Source organism: Eublepharis macularius, chromosome 2, assembly GCF_028583425.1.
Source record: "Eublepharis macularius isolate TG4126 chromosome 2, MPM_Emac_v1.0, whole genome shotgun sequence".
Taxonomy (NCBI): domain Eukaryota; kingdom Metazoa; phylum Chordata; class Lepidosauria; order Squamata; family Eublepharidae; genus Eublepharis; species Eublepharis macularius.
Window position 1 is genome coordinate 13,445,063 of NC_072791.1, and position 21,039 is coordinate 13,466,101.

Genomic DNA, 21,039 nt, shown 5'->3' on the forward strand with positions numbered 1-21,039 from the left:
CGAGCCAAAGCCAGCCTTGATGCTGGTGGTAGAATAAATTTATTCAAAATTAAGCAAATTCAAATAATTTATACGGAACTCAAAAGTCAAGATGAAGCATTTGGATATATGGATTCTCCCCACCGTATAGAAATGTAGTCAAATAAAATTGCATTTATTTATATATTTACATCATCTATACTTCACCTTTCTCCCAGTTGCGACCCAAAGCAGCTCACATCATTCTCCTCTCCTCCTTTTTATCCTCACAACAACCTGGTGAGGTAGTTGAGTCTGAGCATGTGTGACTGGCTCAAGGTCAAAGAAAGACATGTTGCGCAGAGCTTCTAGAATCACTGTGATTAACGAGGAGTTAGCCGTGTTAGTCTGTAGTAGCAAAATCGAAAAGAGTCCAGTAGCACCTTTAAGACTAACCAACTTTACTGTAGCATAAGCTTTTGAGAATCACAGTTCTCTTAGTCAGATCTGACGAAGAGCACTGTGATTCTCGAAAGCTACAGTAAAGTTGGTTAGTCTTAAAGGTGCTAGTGGACTCTTTTCGACTGTGATTAACTGATCTATTTTATGTGGAAAGGATATAATATGTTTGGGATAGCTGTTTTGTACCTCTAGTGCCCGAAAGAAATCTGCCATGTGAGCATGAGTAATGAAGGATTAGTTTGCCACACCTATCTGGGACTGAATATTAGCTGAGTATTAGCTGTATAACGATGCACCTTATAATGTATAATGACCTTATAAATGATGCAATGCAGACAGCCAACAAGCCAGTTTCCAGAAGACTGACTCTCTACTTAATCCCGAGATCCGTGTGCATCAGCTCAAAGTATGCAATGCTCTTTTGCTGACAAAGTTCAAGGTGTTACCACCAGTTTAACATTTCAGACTCTACTTTCTGTCTCTTCAATGAGTAGATCCACCCATGCTGGTACATACATCACTTGCTCTTCCCTCACTCGGGGGTGATGTATGCATACATATGCTTGCCCATTCATTGATTGGTGAACATTTGGTGTGTCTCCAATGAATGTATGGATGTTCTACACTGAAAAAAATATTGATAGCGATGAGGTGAGGAGATGCAGAAGTTGCGTTGTCAGATCTGAGATCGCTCATTCACTAATTCAAGCCATTAATGGATGTTGCAGTCATCTCACAATGAGCATGAACTTGTCAACCAGACCTTGATAGTGCAATAGCTGTTTGGACTGGATGTTGGAAAACATTGCATTTGAGATGACATGAAAGCTCAGTCCGTGGCACTAGATATGTAGGACCCATTCACTCATGCAAATTTTATGCAGCCCGAGGATCACTTTTCTGAGAGATGTGGGCAACAGCTTAGATTGCCACAGATTCTCACCCTTAAGTCCTTTACATCTGCCACAACCCAAACTTGGTTATTCTCAGGGCTCATTTCGAGGGGGAACGCACAGGAACGCAGTTCCGGCAGTTCCCCAAAGAGGTCACATTCAGGTGGCCCAGCCCACCTGACCCTCAGCCATTTTGGGCCCGTTTCAGCCTGGATTGGGGCCGAAATGGCCCAGATCGGGCCTCTGACAGGTGGTAGATCACTCTCCCACTCAGCAGCGGCCTGATCCTGACCATTTTAGGCCACTTTTCGGCCATTTTCAGCCCCCTTTTGCCATTTTGGGCCCAATTTCCGCCCTGAATGGCCAGGATTGGGTCCAAAACAGACAGGATAGGTGATGTCAGGGGGTGTGGCATATGCAAATCAGTCATGCTAATGACACACTTCTGGTGATGGCAAGGGGTGTAGAATATGCTAATGAGTCATTCTAATGAGTCCCTCCAGCTCTTTTTCTACGAAATGACCCCTGGTCATTCTCAACGGTGGTGCTGGTTCTATTGAGTGGCCTCCTTGATCCAAAGAGTCTCACACTGGCTGGTTCTAGCTTGTTTCAAAGAGCTTTTGATACTGGGTAATTTTCCAGTGTTACAATGTCATTTAGACTGAGCAATTCTCCACAGCGTGACCATGAAATTTACATCAGAACGGTGAACAATAGTTTTATTTGATTAATATTTTAGATTTGCTTTTTTAATTATCCTGCACAATGCCAATGCATCTGTTGGTAGCACAAAGTATGCATGGTGGGGGGGGGCAGCAGGAACCATGCATTTTAATTATCCAATAGTTCATCGTTACTTATTTAGATTTATTTTATTGTTTAGAAAGATTATATACCACCTAGTCAAACTTGAAAAAAATCATCAAAACAGCATAAACACAATGAAAGTCAATTATTAAAACCACTGTCAGAACATTAAATCAGCATAAAACATTTAGCAGCCTAAAATGATTTCTAAGATATTGCTAGGGGTGCCAGCTCCGGGTAGGGCCTGGAGTTCTCTTGGAATTACAACTGATCTCTCGAAAACAGTTCCCAGGCGGCAACAGCAGCTTCAGAGGGCAGATTCTGGTATCACACCCTGCTGAGCTCCCTCCCTCCCCCAAACCTCCCATGCAGCACCCCCAAATCTCCAGGAATTTCGCAACCCAGAGTTGGCAACCCTATACGTTGCAATCATCCAGTGATAGGCAGACAGGAACCAAGAACCGCTGACAATAGGACTGATTCTGATCCCTTCCGATCCGGTGCAGATTTTGCAGGAGATGCTTTACGGCCCCGACGTTGACTGGTGGGCCATGGGAGTGCTGCTCTACGAGATGCTCTGTGGCCACGCCCCCTTTGAAGCCGAAAACGAAGACGACCTCTTTGAAGCTATCCTCAACGACGAGATCGTTTACCCAACGTGGCTCCAGGAAGATGCTGTGGCGATCCTGAAAGCCGTATGTATACCCTTGGGTTCTGCATATCTCCCTCGGGGTCAGTGGAACTCAAAGGAATCTCGAGAAATTATCTAACCCGTCTCATTGTACTGGAGTTGAGTAAAGTCAAACCAAAAGGGATTCACATATCTTCTCCCCACACTCACATACATACTTTGTGGAAGGTTTTCCATTTCACCCTGACACTATCTGGGGCTTTGTGTTGCACGAACGGTTTTCAGTGCAGGTAGTTTGAACAGTGTGTGAAGCAAATAATATTGGGCTGAATCCTACAACTCAGCTCAGCTAATGAAGACATGAAGCTGCCCTACGCTGATTCAGATCATTGTTCCATCACAGTCAGTATTGTCTACTCAGGCTGGCAGCAGCTCTCCAGGGTCTCAGGTGGAGGTGTCTGGCCTTTGCAGCTAGAGATGCCGGGGATCGAACCTGCGACCTTCTGAATGCCAAGCACGACCACTGAGCCACAGCCCCTTGCCTGGTGGCAGAAGATTCCTCTGGTGCAAGCAGCCCATGCAGCAGCCTCTTGCGTTGGAGTAAGGCTTCTTGTGCTGGAGGAATGGGCCACTGCTTACTAAGGGGAGTGGCAGGATACAACCTGTTATGTACCTTGGAAAGGTTTCAATGGAAAGAATAGTACAAGGCGGAAAGGAACAAGGGAGAAAGAGTGTGTCTGAAAAGGGGCAAAGGGGCAAAGAGGCAGAGTGAAGGAGATAACCATGGCCTGGAGCAGACCAAATCACTTAGCCATGGTTAGCACTAACCATGGTTTGTTGCATTAACATAAAATCCCAAATGTACAGTGGAACCATGATTTAGCCCATTCATCTACGCTCTGCCCTTGGAGGCAATGTTGTGGGGGCAGGGCACTTTTGAGATTTGCTTATCCTCTTGCAAACAAAGAGGGGGAAGTGGCAGGGAAACGACTTTCAATATGGTTTGCTTGGTACAGAGGCAATGCTTCACCATGGTTTACAGAACCCCCCCCACACACACACACGCCCAGCGGAGGGGAAGGGGGTGCCCAGAGAGAGCCCGACGCCTGCACTCCCCTCCCAACCACATTTTCTCCCTCCCATAGACTGCCACTCTGTAAACTTCAATTAAATGGAGAGCCAAGCTGCAAGACCGGACGCCTACATTTCCTATCAAAACTTGAGGTAAGCTGACAAGTGTCCAACCTGTGTCAGGCGTCACTTGTAGCTTGGCTCTCAGTCAGAGCTGTGGTCTTGTACCTTCATGTGCAGCTAATCATTAAGCGTGGTTTCAGTGCTCAGATGTAACACTTAGTTATGATGAATGCAAGCCATGTACTATTGCTGTTAGAAGCAATAGTACAGCGGTAGCCGCAAACGATGTCGCTCATTATTGTTAGCATCAGGCAAAAAAATTATACTTAGTGCTGTGCCTGAGAGTCCTTTCCCATAATTCGTTGCTATAGATTTTGTGCACCTGTGCACAGATGTCCATGTGAGAATATGTCTCTGAGCCATAAAGGCAGCGTTGGCATTTTCTCACAAAGGCACCTGGCGCACATTTGCAGCACCAATCTATGAGAAAGAGACCGAGAGAAAAGGATTGTCGTGCGTCTTCAGAACACGCATCGTTTTGTGGAATTTAACATGACGCTACAGTGCTATTGGGAACCAAGCCAGATATTCTGCAATATGCGGGACTGCCTCCCTCAAACAGCGCTATGCATCTGGGTCCCTCTTCTCCCTCTGTGACATAGATCTTAGCCGCCTCCTGGCATCACAGTGTCCTGCCTTTCCCTGCCTTGATGCTGCATCTTTGGCAGCCAGTGGGGAAAGCAGGGGGGGGGGGCGGACTGTGGAACATGGTGATCTCGTGACACACCGTTGCACTCGCCATTTCGGAAGGGAAGCCCGAGCCTCCATTGGCCCCAAGCACACGATGCCCAGATTTAAAAGGCAGTGAGAGGGTGTTGGAAAACATGCAGCTTTGCAAACAGCAATGGAGCGGGTTATTTCTGAGCATCATGAAAACAACAGGAAGAACTGTTATCTGTCATTCCCAGTTTCCTCCTCCCCTGAACCCCCCTTGAAGGAGCAGGTTGACTCTTGGGCAGAGCTCAGCAGTTTCCTCTTGGGGGCCATGTTACTTTCTCAAGATTCCGCTTGGGATGTGAGGTCTGGGAAGGTCAGGCATTCCTCCTGCAGCGTACGCAATCTCTCTTTCAACAGGAAAACAGCAGAGAGACACATGCTCTGGGGAGCTGGTTTGCAAGACAGAATGAGATTCCGTCGGGCTTTCGGAGGGGATTCTTCCATTACGTCCCACCAAGCGTTTGTTTTTCATTAATGTCTTTTGTTGGTTTCCCAAGACAATTTATATTTCCATGTACTGTCAATCAGTTGTGGGGGGGGGGGGGAGAATTAAAATAGCATTGTCAATGCAACTTAAAGCCAGGGGGTCACTTTGGATAGTTTTGACCGAATCTGGCAGGGGAGGGAAACTCTTCTTTGGAAATAAATAATGAGTTTGGGATTAGGATTCCCTCTCCTCCTCCTCCTCCAGTAATTTGCATTCAGGTGTGTGTGTGTAGATTTTTAACCCAGATTCTCAAATCCGCCTGACCTACCCAGCAGGGTTATTGTAAGCATAAAAGAATGGATAACTTTGTACACTGCCTTGAGTTCTTTGGAGGAACATCAACATGACCGACAGATATAAACTCAGCTTGCCTTCTGCAAGTGTAGATGCCCGTTCCGGATCACTCTTCTAACTTCCCCTGAGGCTTATTCAAATTACAAAGACGGGATCAACAGAACTGTTCTACATGTGTTTTTGTTTATTATGTTCTGGGTTGCTGCAGTCTAGTATGATGCCAGCCTCGGAACACTCAACAGTTTAATTCAGCTTAGACTATTTAGCCCATGCTTTTCCTAAGGAGGCCACGGTGGCTCACAAACAGTTGTCATAAGACTGAGGGACAGGCTCAAAAAACATAACACAATGGCACAAACTAAAACCACAAGCTGCAAGCAGAACAACCAGGGCTCATTTTGAGGGGGAACGCACAGGAACGCAGTTCTGGCAGTTCCCCAAAGAGGTCACATGTCAGGTGGCCCTGCACCACCTCTCGGCCATTTTGGGCCCGTTTCAGCCTGGATTGGGGCTGAAATGGCCAGGATCGGGCCTCTGATGGGTGGTGGATCACTCTCCCGCTCATCAGCAGCCCGATCCTGACCATTTTGGGCCCCTTTTCAGCCATTTTTAGCCCCTTTTTGCCATTTTGGGTCCAATTTCAGCCCTGAATGGCCAGGATCAGGTCCAAAACAGTCAGAATAGGTGATGTCAGGGGGTGTGGCATATGCAAATCAGCTATACTAATGACACTTCCAGTGAGGGCAAGAGGCATGGCATATGCTAATGAGTTATGCTAATGAGTTATGCTAATGAGTTATGCTAATGAGTTCCTCCAGCTCTTTTTCTACGAAATGACCCCTGGGAGCAACAAACAGCATATTGCCCACCAAAAGATCACCAGTCACGCCCTGACGCTTCTGCTATCTTAGAGAAAGGTGATGCAGGAAAAGCTCACCCTCCAGCCCCTTGAAATCTCACACAGCATCCGTTTTGGCATTGCCTACGTCCTTCAGTCTTATCTTTTCCTGTCGCAAGGACTAGAAACCACAAAAGTAAACTCCACCTGATTTCCGGTTTCTGTTCCCAGCCTCTGAGTCACCCCAGACGGGCGCGGTGGGAAATGCCTTGGCACAAGGGCCGCATTAGCCTAGCTGGGCGATATGATCGGTCCTCCCGGACGCAGGCATGTGACTGGCAGTAATAGCCTGATACAAAGACCTAAAAGTGATATCACATGAGTGATAAGGTTCAAATATTTGCAACCCCGGCTACACACACCAGCCAAACAATACATAACGTCTGGGGCGTTGCGGTTCTGCAACCAGGAAAAGAAAAAGTATTTTGTAAACAGTGTGGTTGTAAACGTCCTCTTGCATTGTCATGGCCCTTCACCATTTCTATTCTCTTCAAGTTCTTGGGAAGAAGGCTGTTAGGGCCAAATTACATATTAACTGGAAGCTGTGGTTTATTTTAACTGCGGTGTGTTGGTGAAACCAAGATTTGGCTTGGAGGTGATTGCTGAGATACAGAGGCGGTCTTAGTGATTCTGGGCCCTTGGGCAAAACTTGAAGATGGGGTCCCAGAACCACTCAGGCAGCATGAACAGTGGGTGATCGGCTGCAGGGGCTCCCGACTGCCCTATAGCTGACTGGCCTCCCTCTAAGTCTCAAGCAGTGCTATGGGGATCAGTGGGGAGGCTCCAGGGCAGCGGCAGCCGGCTGCAGGGCTATGGGAGTTCCCAGCAGCTCCCCTCCACTGCAGAGCATGGGGCAGCTGCCCCGAATACACTGCGGCTGACTTCCCTTGCTCCCAGCCTGGGCTGCTTGAACAAACAGTTTCATTACCTTCACTCCGACGGAGCATCTATGGAGGGTTTGGCTTCCCCACTAAAGCCTTTTTAAAAAAATTTTGGAGCATCCACATGACATCGTGCTCTGATTGCGCTTTCATAGTCCTTTCTTCCTCCTCAGCTGCGTTTTTTTCAAACCTACTTTGTGCCAATCCTTTTGGAAAGCGGGCCCTCCAGGGGCATTATCGCACAGTCGGGATGGAAAGGTGCGCGCGCTCTTGTCTTGCAAAGGTCCGACCCATTTTCCTGCTGTCATCCCAACATGGTCGCCCCATTTCCCCTGCCACGCCACTGGAGGGCTTTTTGAAGGGTTAAAAAACAAACAAACTGGGAATGGCTATAAAACTATTGGTGGTGGAGAGTGCCTTCAAGTCATAGCAAGGTGATCCCTGGTGGGGTTTTCATGGCAAGAGACTAAGAGAGGCGGTTTGCCATTGCCTGCCTCTGCAACCCTGGACTTCTTTGGAGGTCTCCCATCCAATTACTAACCAAGGCCAACCCTGCTTAGCTTCTGAGATCAGACATATCCAAATCAGGGTATAACACTATTACAGTCGTCGTTTTTTAAAAAAAAGTTGTCAAAAAGCCCTCCAGTGGCACTGCCGGAAAAAAATATGCAAGGGAAATGTCAGCTGTGAGGGGCTGATGGAGTACACAGAAAACTTCTCAGTCGAAATTCCATTGCCGAAGTGCATGCCTCCGCATTCGCAGAGGTGATGAAAGCAGCACACAGAATCCTCACCATATTGACACAGCTGTGTGTAGCTGGGCAGTGTTCCTCCGGGAAGCCAGCCAGGATTAAGCCAGGATATCTACGTCTCTACATCATGCAAAACTGTAGTTAAGCCTAACTGTGATAACGATAGTAAAACAACTTCAAGCCCTGGCTTTTAGTTGGATGTAGGGTGGTAGGTTGGGTCCGTAGGAGGTGGACCCAACCACAGAATCTCAGGGAGTGAGGTCATACATAACTCTTCAGTAGTAACTCTTCAGCGTTTCAAACAGAAGCTCTGTTTAACGGGATGCCTTTTAAAATTAACTTATTGTTTAAAATATTGTCTTGCGTGCACACAAAATAAGTATACATATTGAGCTAGCTAAGAATCCCTCAATCGGCAACACCTGTCTTCATTTTGCAAATGTTTCTTATGCAAAAAGAAAAGGGGGGGGGGAATGCTACTCCTGGCTTTACTTGAGCCCTCTGTTCAGGAGCCCAGACATTTTCAGCTTGCATTATTTCTTGTATCAACAACAGTTGGTTCTGAAGGGCTTGTGAGAGCTCATTGCACACGTGATGTGTACAGTGAGAGAGAGATTCTGGCCAGATTTTGATAGGAACAGAAATGATTTTGATAAAAGTTACTAAAATTTTCACCGGAAATATAAACAGATTTTCAAAGTGGAAAGAGCTGATAGCTTCAGCAGAAGTTCCATTTAGGTCCATTAAGCATTTTAGCCCTGCTGGTGTATTGTGTTTAGTCAGATGAGAACTCCTGTTGTGTTTTTAGACTATCACTCTGCTATGTGCACAATTAAAGTATTTTGCATAATGCCACTATCAGCATTATATCATAAACATCCCAAACTCAAAGAGCCCCACTTGGCTGCAAACATTTTCTAAAAACACTTGGTTGGTGCCAGGAATGATGTCAGCGGGCACCACGTTGGGGACCCCTTCTGTAATGCATAGAGTGGTCTGTATACAGTCAAATGACTTGTTGTGTTCATGAACTCATGTGGCTGAACTGAGCCACTGCTTTCAATTTTATGATGGTTGCTGCCAATCAGCTTCTCTTTCCTGCATCTCCTGCTAAAGTTGATTTGAAACCAATGGAGAAATGACATCCTTCAAAAAGGATGTGGTCAAAATCGAGAGGGTGCAGAAGAGAGCGACGAGGATGATCAGGGGTCTGGAGACCGAGCCCTATGAGGAAAGGCTGAGGGCCTTGGGAATGTTTAGTTTGGAGAAGAGGCTATTGAGGGGGGACATTATTGCTCTCTTTAAATATTTGAAAGGCTGTCATTTGGAGGAGGGCAAAGAGCTGTTCCAGTTGGCAGCAGAGGATAGGACCCAAAGCAACGGGCTTAAATTACATGCAGAAAGGTACTGGCTGGATATTAGGAAAAACTTTTTCATGGTCAGAGTAGTTCAAAGGTGGGATCAGCTGCCGAGGGAGGTGGTGAGCTCCCCTTCACTGGCAGTTTTCAAGAAGAGGCTGGATGAATATTTGTCAGGGAAGCTTTAGGCTCCTCCTGCATTGGGCAGGGGGTTGGACTAGAAGGTCTGTATGGCCCCTTCCAACTCTGTGATTCTGTGACGTCACTTCATTCCATGTTCCAGTCAACAGAGGGGCACTAGGGCAAGGCATAGATGAACCTGATGACATCATAGCAAGTGTGCTCAAATTTGTCCCTTTTTTAATCCTCACAACAGCCCTACGAGGTAGATTGGTCTCTGTGTGTTTGTGTGTGTGTGTGTGTGTGTGTGAGAGAGAGAGAGAGAGAGAGGGAGGGAGGGAGGGAGGGAGGGAGGGGAGGGGAGGGAAAGAGAGAGAGCAACTTGGATGAGGCCATCTGAGGGTTTTTGAACAGAAATTTGAACTCAGGACCAATGCCCGCCTACTTCCCAGCCACTAACAAATGGAAACCCCAAAGCCTAATTTCTCTCTCCCTTTACTTTATTGTTTGCTTTGCTTGCATAATAATTGCTGCACATTCCACCTCCAGCCCAGTGACTCTTCCATGGAAGCCTCAATTAGAGTAATTGCTCTGTTTAAATAATTATTCCACTCTTTATTTAGGATTAAATGGTTCTTTGGAAAAACCCTTTCCCCCTCTCCGTTTAGAATTAATTCCACTCTTGTTCTTTCAGGCCACTCATCTTAATGAACGTTGCTCACTTATTAGAAGCCTCCAGGGTTTTTTCCCCCTTCTTTCACTACATGGGCAGTTAGATTCTGCTCATCTCATTCATACTTCTGTTACTTCTATCGCTGAGAGTTTTCTGTATATTGCTAGCCACAGAAAGGAAACCTGTTTGTTTGCTTGCTTTCCCCCCTTGTGAAATGGCTGCAAAATACTGCCCAACTTGTAACCAACGACATGTTTTCTCAAGGCACACAAGGAGGCTAACAGTGCAATCCTAAACAGAGTTACTCCAGTTTAAGCCCATTGATTTCATTGGACTTAGACTGGAGTAACTCTCCTTAGGATTGCACTAAGAGCCAAGCTACAAGTGACGCCTGACACAGGTTGGACACTTGTCAGCTTCCCTCAAGTTCTGATGGGAAATGTAGGCGCCCTGGTTTTACAGCTTGGCTCTCCATTACAGCTGCAAGACCAGGATGCCTACATTTCCCATCAAAACTTGAGGGAAGCTGACAAGTGTCCAACCTGTGTCAGGCGTCACTTGTAGCTTGGCTCGCCCTCAAAAGCCTGTAGTGGGTAGAAACGTTGTGGTGTAGGTTGGGTAAATTTGGTCCAAACATTATGGGCCAAACCTTGGTGGTCTAATTAGACACGAGAGGTGAGTATAGGGTTGCCACCACTGGCTTAGCAGATGCAGGGAGATCTGAGAGTAGTTCCTGGGGAGGGCAGAGTTTGAGGAGGATGTGATGTCAAATCCAAGTGATGCTGTAAGAGTTTCCCCTAATCTCTATGAATGGCTGCAATCCAGAATGTACTTGAATGCACAGAAATCCAGTTTTTAAATCTATACAATGTGCAAAGGTGGATTTGCCTTCTCTATTGCATTTCAAAGTTCATGATGTTCAGGGAGGCCCACACAGCACTCTCCTCCATTTTATCCTTACAACAACCCTGTGAGGTAGGTCAGGTTGAGTGTGACTGGCCCGTGAAGGTCACTTAATAAGCCTCATGGCCGAGTAGTCATTTGAACCCACCTCAAAGTGCATTCTTGGCCCTCCGGCTGCCGTTATTACCATAAAGCTGCATACTGTCCAGTCTAGAGCAGAGCGGGAGAGTGCCTGCTCCCACACTGGCTGGAGAGCAACATTGGGAGCTTTACCAAGAGTGACAATTGTAACAGGAATCATCCAGAGCCTGGTGAGCTGCTTGCAAGTCCACTGTGATAATTAAAGTAATGTAATTAAGTCTCTCCTTGGAAAGTCTTAAGCCACAAGGAACTTTCCAAACAGGAAATTCATCCTATTTCCAAAGCCGCTCCTCTTTCTGAGAACAATACAAATAGTAGAGGAAACTGCTTTGCAGTGAGTCTCGGCCATTTTCTAAATGCCAGAATTATGCCTGCGCCTTGGTTTGTTTGTGTCTGTGCGCGTGCATCAAGTTGCAACCAATTCATGACCATTCCAGCAAGGGGTTTTCAAGACAAGCGAGGAGCAGAGGTGGTTTGCCATTGCCTCCCTCTGCAGAGCAAGCCCAGTATTCCTACTTGGGGGTCTCCCGTCACCCCCACAAATACTTTATTGCAATGTTCACTGTGTAAACCATAAGTTAAGTAAAATCAGTTGTTTAATAATCCTGTCCTTTTTTCCTTAAATGCTTCCTTCCCAGTGAACAATTATTATTATATTCACAGTAACATAATGCCAAGGGATTTGTTTTGTTTGGGATCAGGGTCATATGGGGGAGTGGCAGGTAGAATTTCTGCCTGGGGACCCATGGTGGCTCTCAGCAGCCCTGTCTACTGCAACCTGTAGGTGAAGAGAGTCACATTCTTAATTAAAAAAGAATTAAACGCATTGTGGAAATTCTAGCATAGTTCTTTGCATCATGCATCATGTGCTAGTTTTCCACAATTAATGTAGGGCAGGGCTTTTTTTCAGCTGGAACACGGTGGAACAAAGTTCCGGAACCTCTTGAAAACAGTCACATGGCCGGTGGCCCCGCCCCCTGATCTCCAGACAGAGGGGAGTTGAGATTGCCCTCCGCACCGCTCCCGGGCAATCTAAACTCCCCTCTGTCTGGAGATCAGGGGGCGAGGCCACCAGCCATGAGACCATTTTCTCTGAGGGCAACCCACTGAGTTCCACAACCTCTTTTCCCAGAAAAAAACGCCCTAATGTAGGGGATGTAGTTCCTCCCCTTCAGTCTGAAAAAGGTGCTGCCCCTTCTCCCTCTTCACCCTTCTGCCACCTCACTGACACCCGGTTCTGCAGAAAATGACAGATTTGGAGGGTGGCCTCTAACATTATACCCTGCTGAAGTCCCTCCCTTTCCCAAACCCCACCCTTCCCAGGATCCACTCCCAAATTCCAGGAATTTCCCAACACAGAGTTGGCAACCCTATGGGATGGCCGCTGTCTTCATGCCAGCTTATATTTGAAGATATCTGTCTGGCCAGTGTTGGAAAAAGAATAAAGACTAAACGGAGTTTTGGTCTGATGAAGCAAACAGGTCTTAGCACCGATGAGGATCAAAGATCTGGGTTATAAAATAAACCCCAATACCGTATTTTAAAGCAAGGGGTTTTTTTTCCCCCATCATACATTCACAGTATAATATGGCGAATTTAAATCACCAGCAGTGTCCTGGCTTCAGTACAAAGGACCCCAGGAGAAGCTATGACATCATACAGAGTTTAGAGGCGTTTTGGTGTGTGTATTGGTGTGCCAATGCACAGAATACTGGATGAAGGCTAATAGGAGCCCGCAGTGTGCACGACTGACAGCATGGGTCTCTTCCTCATTGTTTTCTTTTTCTTTTTGCAGTTCATGACAAAGAACCCCAAAGTGCGCTTGGGCAGTAGTGCGTTGGGTGGGGAGAGAGCCATCCTTCTGCACCCGTACTTTAAGGAGCTGGATTGGGACCTTCTGAACCTGCGCCAGATTGAGCCACCTTTTCGGCCTCGCATTGTAAGTGAATCGGAATTTTGTCGGGCGTGAATTTTCCTCTCTGTTTGCAGGAATGATGAACAGGCTACATCCAGCCACCTGTTTTTCTGGGAGGGGGGAGTGTGTGTGTGTGTGTGTGTGTGTGTGTGTGTGTATGTGAGAGAGAGAGAGAGAGAGAGAGAGAGAATACAGCTGTAAGTTTGCATATGTGAAACCCACTCCCAAAATACTGAAGGACCCATTGTCAGGACTTTTGAGTTTGCAGTGGATCTTGGTGGCCTGAGTAGGGTTACTATTACAAACCTCATGACAACTGATCTTCAGACAACAGAGATCAGTTCCCTTGGAGGAAATGGCTGCTTCAGAGGGCAGGCACTAAAGTGTAACAGAGTCCTAGAGTGACATCACATCCCCCTTGAGCCCCCCAGGTACTACCACCAGTTCTCCAGGAATTTCCTAAGCTGGAGTTGGTAACCCTAGGCTTGAGAGATGTGAGGATTCAACCTCTGATCCAACCTCCAGCTCTAGTTGAAGGAGCAAATTGCAGACACCAGCCATAGCTATAAGCCATCTTATTTTATTTTTTTAATATTTATTTTATTTATTTTTATTTATGTCATTTATAGTCTGCCTTTCTCACTGAGACGCAAGGCAGATGATGCAGTGTGACATTTCAAGGACATTTCCATTAACAATGCCATAGGGTAAATAAACACAGTTGACAAAGACCATTAGTAAGAATCCAATATAGAGTTGAAGAAATGCTGAAACAGAACATAAGCAATTCTGGGGCTGACATTAGACCACATGAAGCACTGGTAGCTCATAGGAGCACATATTTAAGACAACAGATAGTATGTAAGGCAACAGAGCGGTGAAGTCTGCGGTCCTTAACTCATTAGCAAAGCATCTGAGAGCCCCTCCTTGCAATACAAAAGCCTATTTGAATAATTTGGTTTTGCATCATTTGCAGAAAGCTAGGAGAGTGGGGGCTCTCCTGACCGCCATAGTCAGGCTGTTCCACAGGGTAGGGGCCACCACAGAGAAAGACCATGTATGGGCTGCTGTTGATTTTGCCCATGTGCAGGGTGGCACCTGCAGGAGACCCTGTTCAGATGAGCAAAGAGAGGGAGGCGGTCCCATAGGTACGCCAGACCAAGGCTGTGAAGAGCTTTGTATGTGATAACCAATACTTTAAACTGAGCATGGTAGCTGATAGGTAACCGATGGAGCGACTGCAGAATGGGGTTGGTATTCATGCTCCTGCTCACTCCTGATAACAGTCCACCCACAGCATTTTGCACCAATTGGAGTCTCCTAGTTCATTTGGTTGGGAGACCAATGTATGGTGCATTACAATAGTCAAGTCTTGATGTTACCATAGCATGGATCCAACCTCCTGCGGAGAGACAATTGAGTCTGACACCCATAGAAAGAGAACAAATCAAAATGAGTTCAAATTTGCAAAGCTTTTTTTTTTTGCCAGCTTTTTTGCCAGTGTTTTTCAAACACTGTCCCAAGATGCAGTGTTTTCACTGATGTAACACAAGTAACACGTTTTAGTTTCTCCTGAGGAAAAACGGGAATGTTTACAATTTTAGCCCACCATACTGGTATTACCGTTTCTTGCATGCTTTTTCAAAAGGTCAGCTGTTGTTAGGTGGCCTCCATTGCTCCAGGAGGGTCTATAAATATTTCTGATTTCAAAGCCGATTTTCTGCATCTTCCACTTCAGCTTCCGTGAGTTGTAGGATGTCAGTTGCCCTGAGGCAGTCTGGCTTTTACTGACCTGTGATTAGATAGCTGCTAATGCTTCACAGATAACAGAAGGCAGAAGCTGCAGAGAATATGCTGTTATCAGGAAAAGCCGGAATCCTGAACCCTCGCCCCAAATGCAAAGGGCACTACGCCTTTGCACAGTGATGATATTTTCCAGCGCCCTTTAATTGCTATTTGTTCCTTGTCTGAATATTAATGTGGGACAGGATTGTTCCACAGGACTTTACACTGGGTTGTAGCCAGGGAGGGGTTGGCAGGTGCACCACCTTTCCTGGACACTGATTTTCCCCCAGCTAAGGAAGCATTTTTATTGCAAAATCAGTCTTTTAAATTGGTGTCATGAGATTTTCCGCTAAAATAAACAATAAGTTGTTTTTACAATAGGAATGCTTTTTGTTAAAAAGCATGTCAGTGGTGGCTGGTGTTTAACCAGTTCTGTGAAGGTGATATGGCTGTAGCATAGTGGTTAAGTCATTGGGCTCTGAATCAGCACTCTGTTGGTTCAAATCCCACAGCTGCCGTGAACGAAGCAGGTGGCCTTGGGTAAGCCACCCTTCTCAGCTCCAGCTCTCCGGCTTTATTGTTGCGATAATAACAATGCTGACTTTGTTCCTTGTTCTGACTGGAGCTCTAATCTGTCTAGAAGAGCTGTATATAAGCGCACTGTTATTATTATGAAAAGCTGGGAAACAAACCAAGCATTGGAGAGTCCCTAATGTGTATTTTATGTTTGTGTCTGACAGAAATCAAAAGAAGACGTGAGCAATTTTGACCCTGAATTTTTAAAGGAAGAGCCTCTCTTAACCCCCATTGAAGAAGGAATCCTTTCGATGATCAACCAAGAAGAATTTAGAAACTTTTCTTATACAGATCCAGAATTACAGCCATAACTATGTCTGGGAGATCAGTACCTATTGGCCTCTTCATGTGAGGGGAAGAACTGCAGTTTAGAATTGCCTGGAAATCTGTTGGGCTAGACCATCTGGCAGATGTTTTGCATCAAGAACAGAGAAGCACAATTAAATAAATGTGGATACAGAGGGCATGGAGGACCTCTTGGAATTTTTTGAAGGCTGGAGAACAAATGTTTGTAGCAGAGCAATGAATCTCCTTCTGTGAATGTGGAAAGAGGAATCCATTGGAGCTTGTTGGTTCAGGACAGTTGGATTTTGCAACATCTGGGGAACTGCTGGAAGAACGAAACCACACTGAACGCTGATCTTTCTAGAGAGCCGGTCCCCTTCACGCCGTCTCTCAGCTGCACCTTTCCAAAACAGCGTAGCGAAAGAAGCAGCATCCACAGAACTATATCAGGGTTCAGCTAGATCAGGGAAACATTACACATGGCCTCTACCTTGCTTAGAAAACGTAGCTTCCCTTTCCATAAGGCCACATGGGACTCTTGGAGCATTTAGGACTTCTGTAATTCATTATACAAAAAATACAGAAGTGCAAAAAAAAAAAAAGGCAAAAAAAATCGAACTCTTCCACTCCAGTGCCCCAATCCAGACCAGTTGCATGCCGCTACTGGCCCCAGATGGGGTGGCACCATCCTTTTTAACACGGGATGTGTCCAACAAGTGAAAGGGGGACCAAACGGGCCTTGCGCTGCACATCTTTTCCAGGGCGTGCACATCGATCTCAGGCGGATGGATTGGGGTGAAAGTCTTTAGGGACCCAGTCAAGCCCCCTTCTACCTCTCTGTGTTAGTATTTGTGAGACAAAGGGAAGTCTCTTTCCTGTGAAATGCCAGGATACTGTCAGGCTTGTTTTAGCATGTCTTCTGCATCCTTGGTGCTCCTTTCTTTGTATTCCCGTTTCTAACAGAAAGCGTACAAAACCGCCTCTGCCTTTTACCTCGATCGGATTTGACTTTGGTTCGCTTTTCCAAAACTGGTGTTTTAGTGTGAACGTTGACAGCTTGTTTAAAATAAAGAAATAAACTCAAAAGTGGTCGCACTGGCTCACAGGTCTGAGGTTCGGGGAGGAGGGAGGAGAGAGCACGCCCGCCGAGGACTTTCGCTCCATCTTGTCGCAAGGGGTGTTTGCAGTGACTGAACTGTGCGTTAAGCTGGGTGGATCATGGCCTTCGCATGGAACAGTGGAAGAAAAGAGTTGGTCAGTGGCACATTTCTCCTCTTGTTCTGTATGAAGGCCTGGCTTCGGACACTATGTATTGTACTCTGCCGCGAGGAATGGAGATGAGCAACAGGATTGTGTGTGAAACGAGTGAATGTACACATGAACACATGAAGTTGCCTTATACTGAATGAAACTCTGGGTCATCGAGGTCCGTATTGTCTACTCAGGTAGCAGCTCTCCAGGGTCCCACACAGAAGTTTCCCACATAGGGTTGCCAGGCCCTCTGGGGTCCAAACTGGGGGATAGGAGTGTTGTGGGGTGGCACTCTGGAGCCTTCCCTGTCACACCAGGAATGATGTTATTCTCGGCATGACAGGGAAGGGAAGGCCCCCATGTGCAGGTATTTTGCATAAAATCAGCCAAAATATCCCCTTAGGGGGCCTGTCCCTTCCTTTGTCGCTCCAAGAATGACATGATTACTGGTGCAGCAAGGAAGGCTCCGCAGCATGCAAGAGCGCACTCAAGAGTTCCCAGTCTAGTTCCCTGCACCTTTCCCACTGGCCAGGTAAGAAGAGGTGGAGGACAGAGGCTGGGAGTAGGGGATCCCCAGCCCCCAACGGGGGACTGGGAACTCTACTTCTACATCATCTCCTACCTGATTCCTTTAACTGGAGATGCTCTACCACTGAGCCATGGCCCCTCACCAAACTTTTGGTAGGGATGTCCAATAAAAAAAATTCGGCCCACCTCTAGGTCACAAACAACCGAGTTCCCACATAGCTACATGCACTCGCTGTAAGGGCCGAAACAGGTGCAATGCTAGGAAATCCACAAGTGTTTATTCTCACCGTCGTCTATTCTTGGGGCTTGAATTTGGATCAGAATGAAAGTGATGAGGGAAAACTGGTTTACCCGTTCCCCTGCACATGGTTTTGTCAGCTGAAACTTCTCCTCCATCCTGCTATTATCCCTAGAAATTAAAAAAGATGGGTAAGACTGGTGCCTGTCTTTTTTTGCCTAATAGCTATGCAGGCAAATTTGGTTTCAATGAGCAAGAATGTTCATATGTGGCAGGGTTAATCCCATTCCTCTTTCCATGCACTGTGGCTCAAATCTGAATCAGGACTCCATTCAGCAGCCTTTAGAAACTGCTGGGAAGATCAATTAAGGGCCTCTCTTTTTACAAAGAGTTTTGGTCCCAAGTTACTACTCGGTAAATGGCTGTCTGTATTTACCCGATGCTGGAGAATGTAGATTTGGAGGGCAGCATGAAAGACGTTTTTCAGGGTTGGCTTCCTCCAACCCTGTGCAAATTTCCTCTCAACCATTGAGCAACTGCTGCACTGCCTGATGTTTTTCTGTGACTGCAAAAACCAGGCCACATGCACCAGACATGAGCTGTGTGCTAAGTATTATCACCTGCTCAGAACAAAAGTCACCTTGGAGTTGACAGCTTTCCTATAAACATCCAACAAGTGAATACAATGATGTAAGCCAGCATTCCTTCACCTTTATGGACCCACTCAGGGCTTTTTTTCAGCTGGAACGCGGCGGAACGAAGTTCCGGCACCTCTTGAAAATGGTGACATGGCCGGTGGCCCCACCCCCTGATGGCGCAGAGGGCGATCTAAACTCCCCTCCGTCTGGAGATCAGGGGGTGGGGCCACTGGCCATGTGACCATTTTCACTGAGGGCGATTTAAACTTTAAACCCCCCTTGTTCCAGCTGACCCAAAGTGATGTCATTGTGTGGTCCTGAGTTCCACCAGTGAGTTCCACCATCTCTTTTCCCAGAAAAAAAGCCCTGGACCTACTCAAGTCATAAGGCAGATCTCTGCCTGAGTTCTGAGCAAAAAAGGACAAAAAAGCGAGGGGGGGGTGGGACTTGACCCCAACAAAAATTGAATTAAGAACCAAGGAGGTTAAAGAAATCCAAATCAGAGGACCAAATATTAAAATTACTAAATGCAGAACATAAATATATATCAACATACAACAAAATACATGTATTTTTTACAGGATAATATAAAAACTATTACAGCCCCCAAATGTAGCCTCAATACAGATTAAAATGTTACAAAAAAAACTCAAACCAGAACCTTGCTTAGGGTCGCATAAGATTCTAGTTTGAGATGTTTGTAAGATTTTAATCTGTATTGAGGCTATATTTGGGGCTGTAATTGTTTTTAGATTATCCTGTAATAAATACATGTATTGTCGAAGGCTTTCACGGCCGGAGAACGATGGTTGTTGTGGGTTTTCCGGGCTGTATTGCCGTGGTCTTGGCATTGTAGTTCCTGACGTTTCGCCAGCAGCTGTGGCTGGCATCTTCAGAGGTGTAGCACCAAAAGACAGAGATCTCTCAGTGATCTCTCAGGACACTGAGAGATCTCTGTCTTTTGGTGCTACACCTCTGAAGATGCCAGCCACAGCTGCTGGCGAAACGTCAGGAACTACAATGCCAAGACCACGGCAATACAGCCCGGAAAACCCACAACAACCATCAATAAATACATGTATTTTGTTGTGTGTTGATATATATTTATGTTCCGCATTTAGTAATTTTAATATTTAGCCCTGTGTTTCGGATTTCTTTAACCTTCCTGGTTCTTAACTGAGTTCTGAGCAAGTCAGAAAAAAAAGAAACGAGAAAAGAAAAACAAGTTGCTCTTACTGGATCTTGCCATAAAATATTGCGAAATAATTTCTCACCAGAGGGCTCACTGGCTGTTGACACACCCCGTGGTTTGAGACAAGAACAGGGCAGTAAAAATTGAGTAAGCTAATGATGATGAGTCACAATTTCAACTCCATTTCCAGGCAGTCAGTTTATCTATTGCTGTCTGGATGAGACTGAGGCATCTCTCAATTTAAAAAAAGAAAGATAGATGAATTTATTCCCTATTTCCAAGCTTCAACATCATCTCCTGTACCAGAAAACTTTGGGCTTTGTGCAGATTCAATACTAGTTTTCTGGAAACAAACTTTTGAAAAAAAAATTCAAGGTCATCCTCTTGCATGATGGTAGAAAGTGCCCTCAAGTCATAGCTGGTGGGGTTTTCATGGCAAGAGATTAACAGAGGTGGTTTCCCATTGCCTGCCTCTGCAACCCTGGTCTTCCTTGGAGGGCTACCCTCCGATTACTAAACAAGGATGACCCTGCTTTGCTTCTGAGATCTGACAAGATTGGATTTACCTGGGTTATCCAGATCTGGGTATATTCTTGTATGCACACCTCTTTTTGCCCGTTTCCAGAGAATTCAGCCCCCTTTGGAGTAACATATGACTATTTATGTCAGATTAGACCCACGGCACATCTAGTCCAGCATCTTGCTGTACACAGAGGCCAATGAGATGGTCCTGGGACAATTCCTCCAATATGGTCGTAGACCTCCCAGCATACCCCCATTTCTTGCTGGCACTTCACAGGCTGGCGAGGGTAAGATGGGTCAGGGCATGCCAACATCACACTGGTGCTCAACATCATCACATCGCATGGTGTTTTAGGATCTGCCCCAAACCACAGAGTTTTGAGCAAATCCTAGAGCGTCACCCTGATGTGATGATGTCTATTCCAGTTTTGTGCTGAAATGACTTTGCATATCAGTGCAATGCTGGTGTGCCTGTTTCCACGCCTGGCAGGTGCCAGCTGCAGCTGACAACCCTAGAATTATAGCATAGAGGATAAGGTTCTGTGAACCTAGGCAGGATAAGGTTCTGTGAACGTAGGCCATCCATAAGAGAGAGGTCAAGAAGGGTTATATCAGTGCTTAGTTCTCATGGCCCCTTGTTACATGCCCAGGGTAATGCCGATCGCCACTTTGGGGGTCAGGAAACACATTTCCCCAGGCCAGTTTGGCTAGGGATCATGATGGTGTTTTGCCATCTTCTGGGCATGGAGCAGGGGGTACTGGGGATGTGTGGGGGGGAGGTAGTTGTTAATTTCCTGCATTGTGCAGGGGTTTGGACTGGATGACCCTGGAGATCCCTTCCAACCCTATGCTTCTATGATTCTAAGGTCTTCCCTCCCTCAGCACAGGTATTCAAACATGGATGTTCCATTTAGCTATCATGCCTAATATCCACTGATGG

The 21,039-nt window shown here is 46.2% G+C and overlaps 1 protein-coding gene across 1 annotated transcript in view; it reads left to right on the forward strand.

Moving 5' to 3' along the window:
• The window catches only part of PRKCH (protein kinase C eta), a 162,361-nt gene extending 145,557 nt beyond the window's left edge, over nucleotides 1-16,804 (forward strand). Inside the window, exons 12-14 of the mRNA XM_054972392.1 lie at nucleotides 2,627-2,815; nucleotides 12,965-13,108; nucleotides 15,610-16,804. Coding sequence (XP_054828367.1) covers nucleotides 2,627-2,815; nucleotides 12,965-13,108; nucleotides 15,610-15,756 — 480 coding nt within the window. The 3' untranslated portion in view covers nucleotides 15,757-16,804. The remainder of the gene's footprint in view (nucleotides 1-2,626; nucleotides 2,816-12,964; nucleotides 13,109-15,609) is intronic.
• The last annotated feature ends 4,235 nt before the right edge of the window (nucleotides 16,805-21,039 follow it).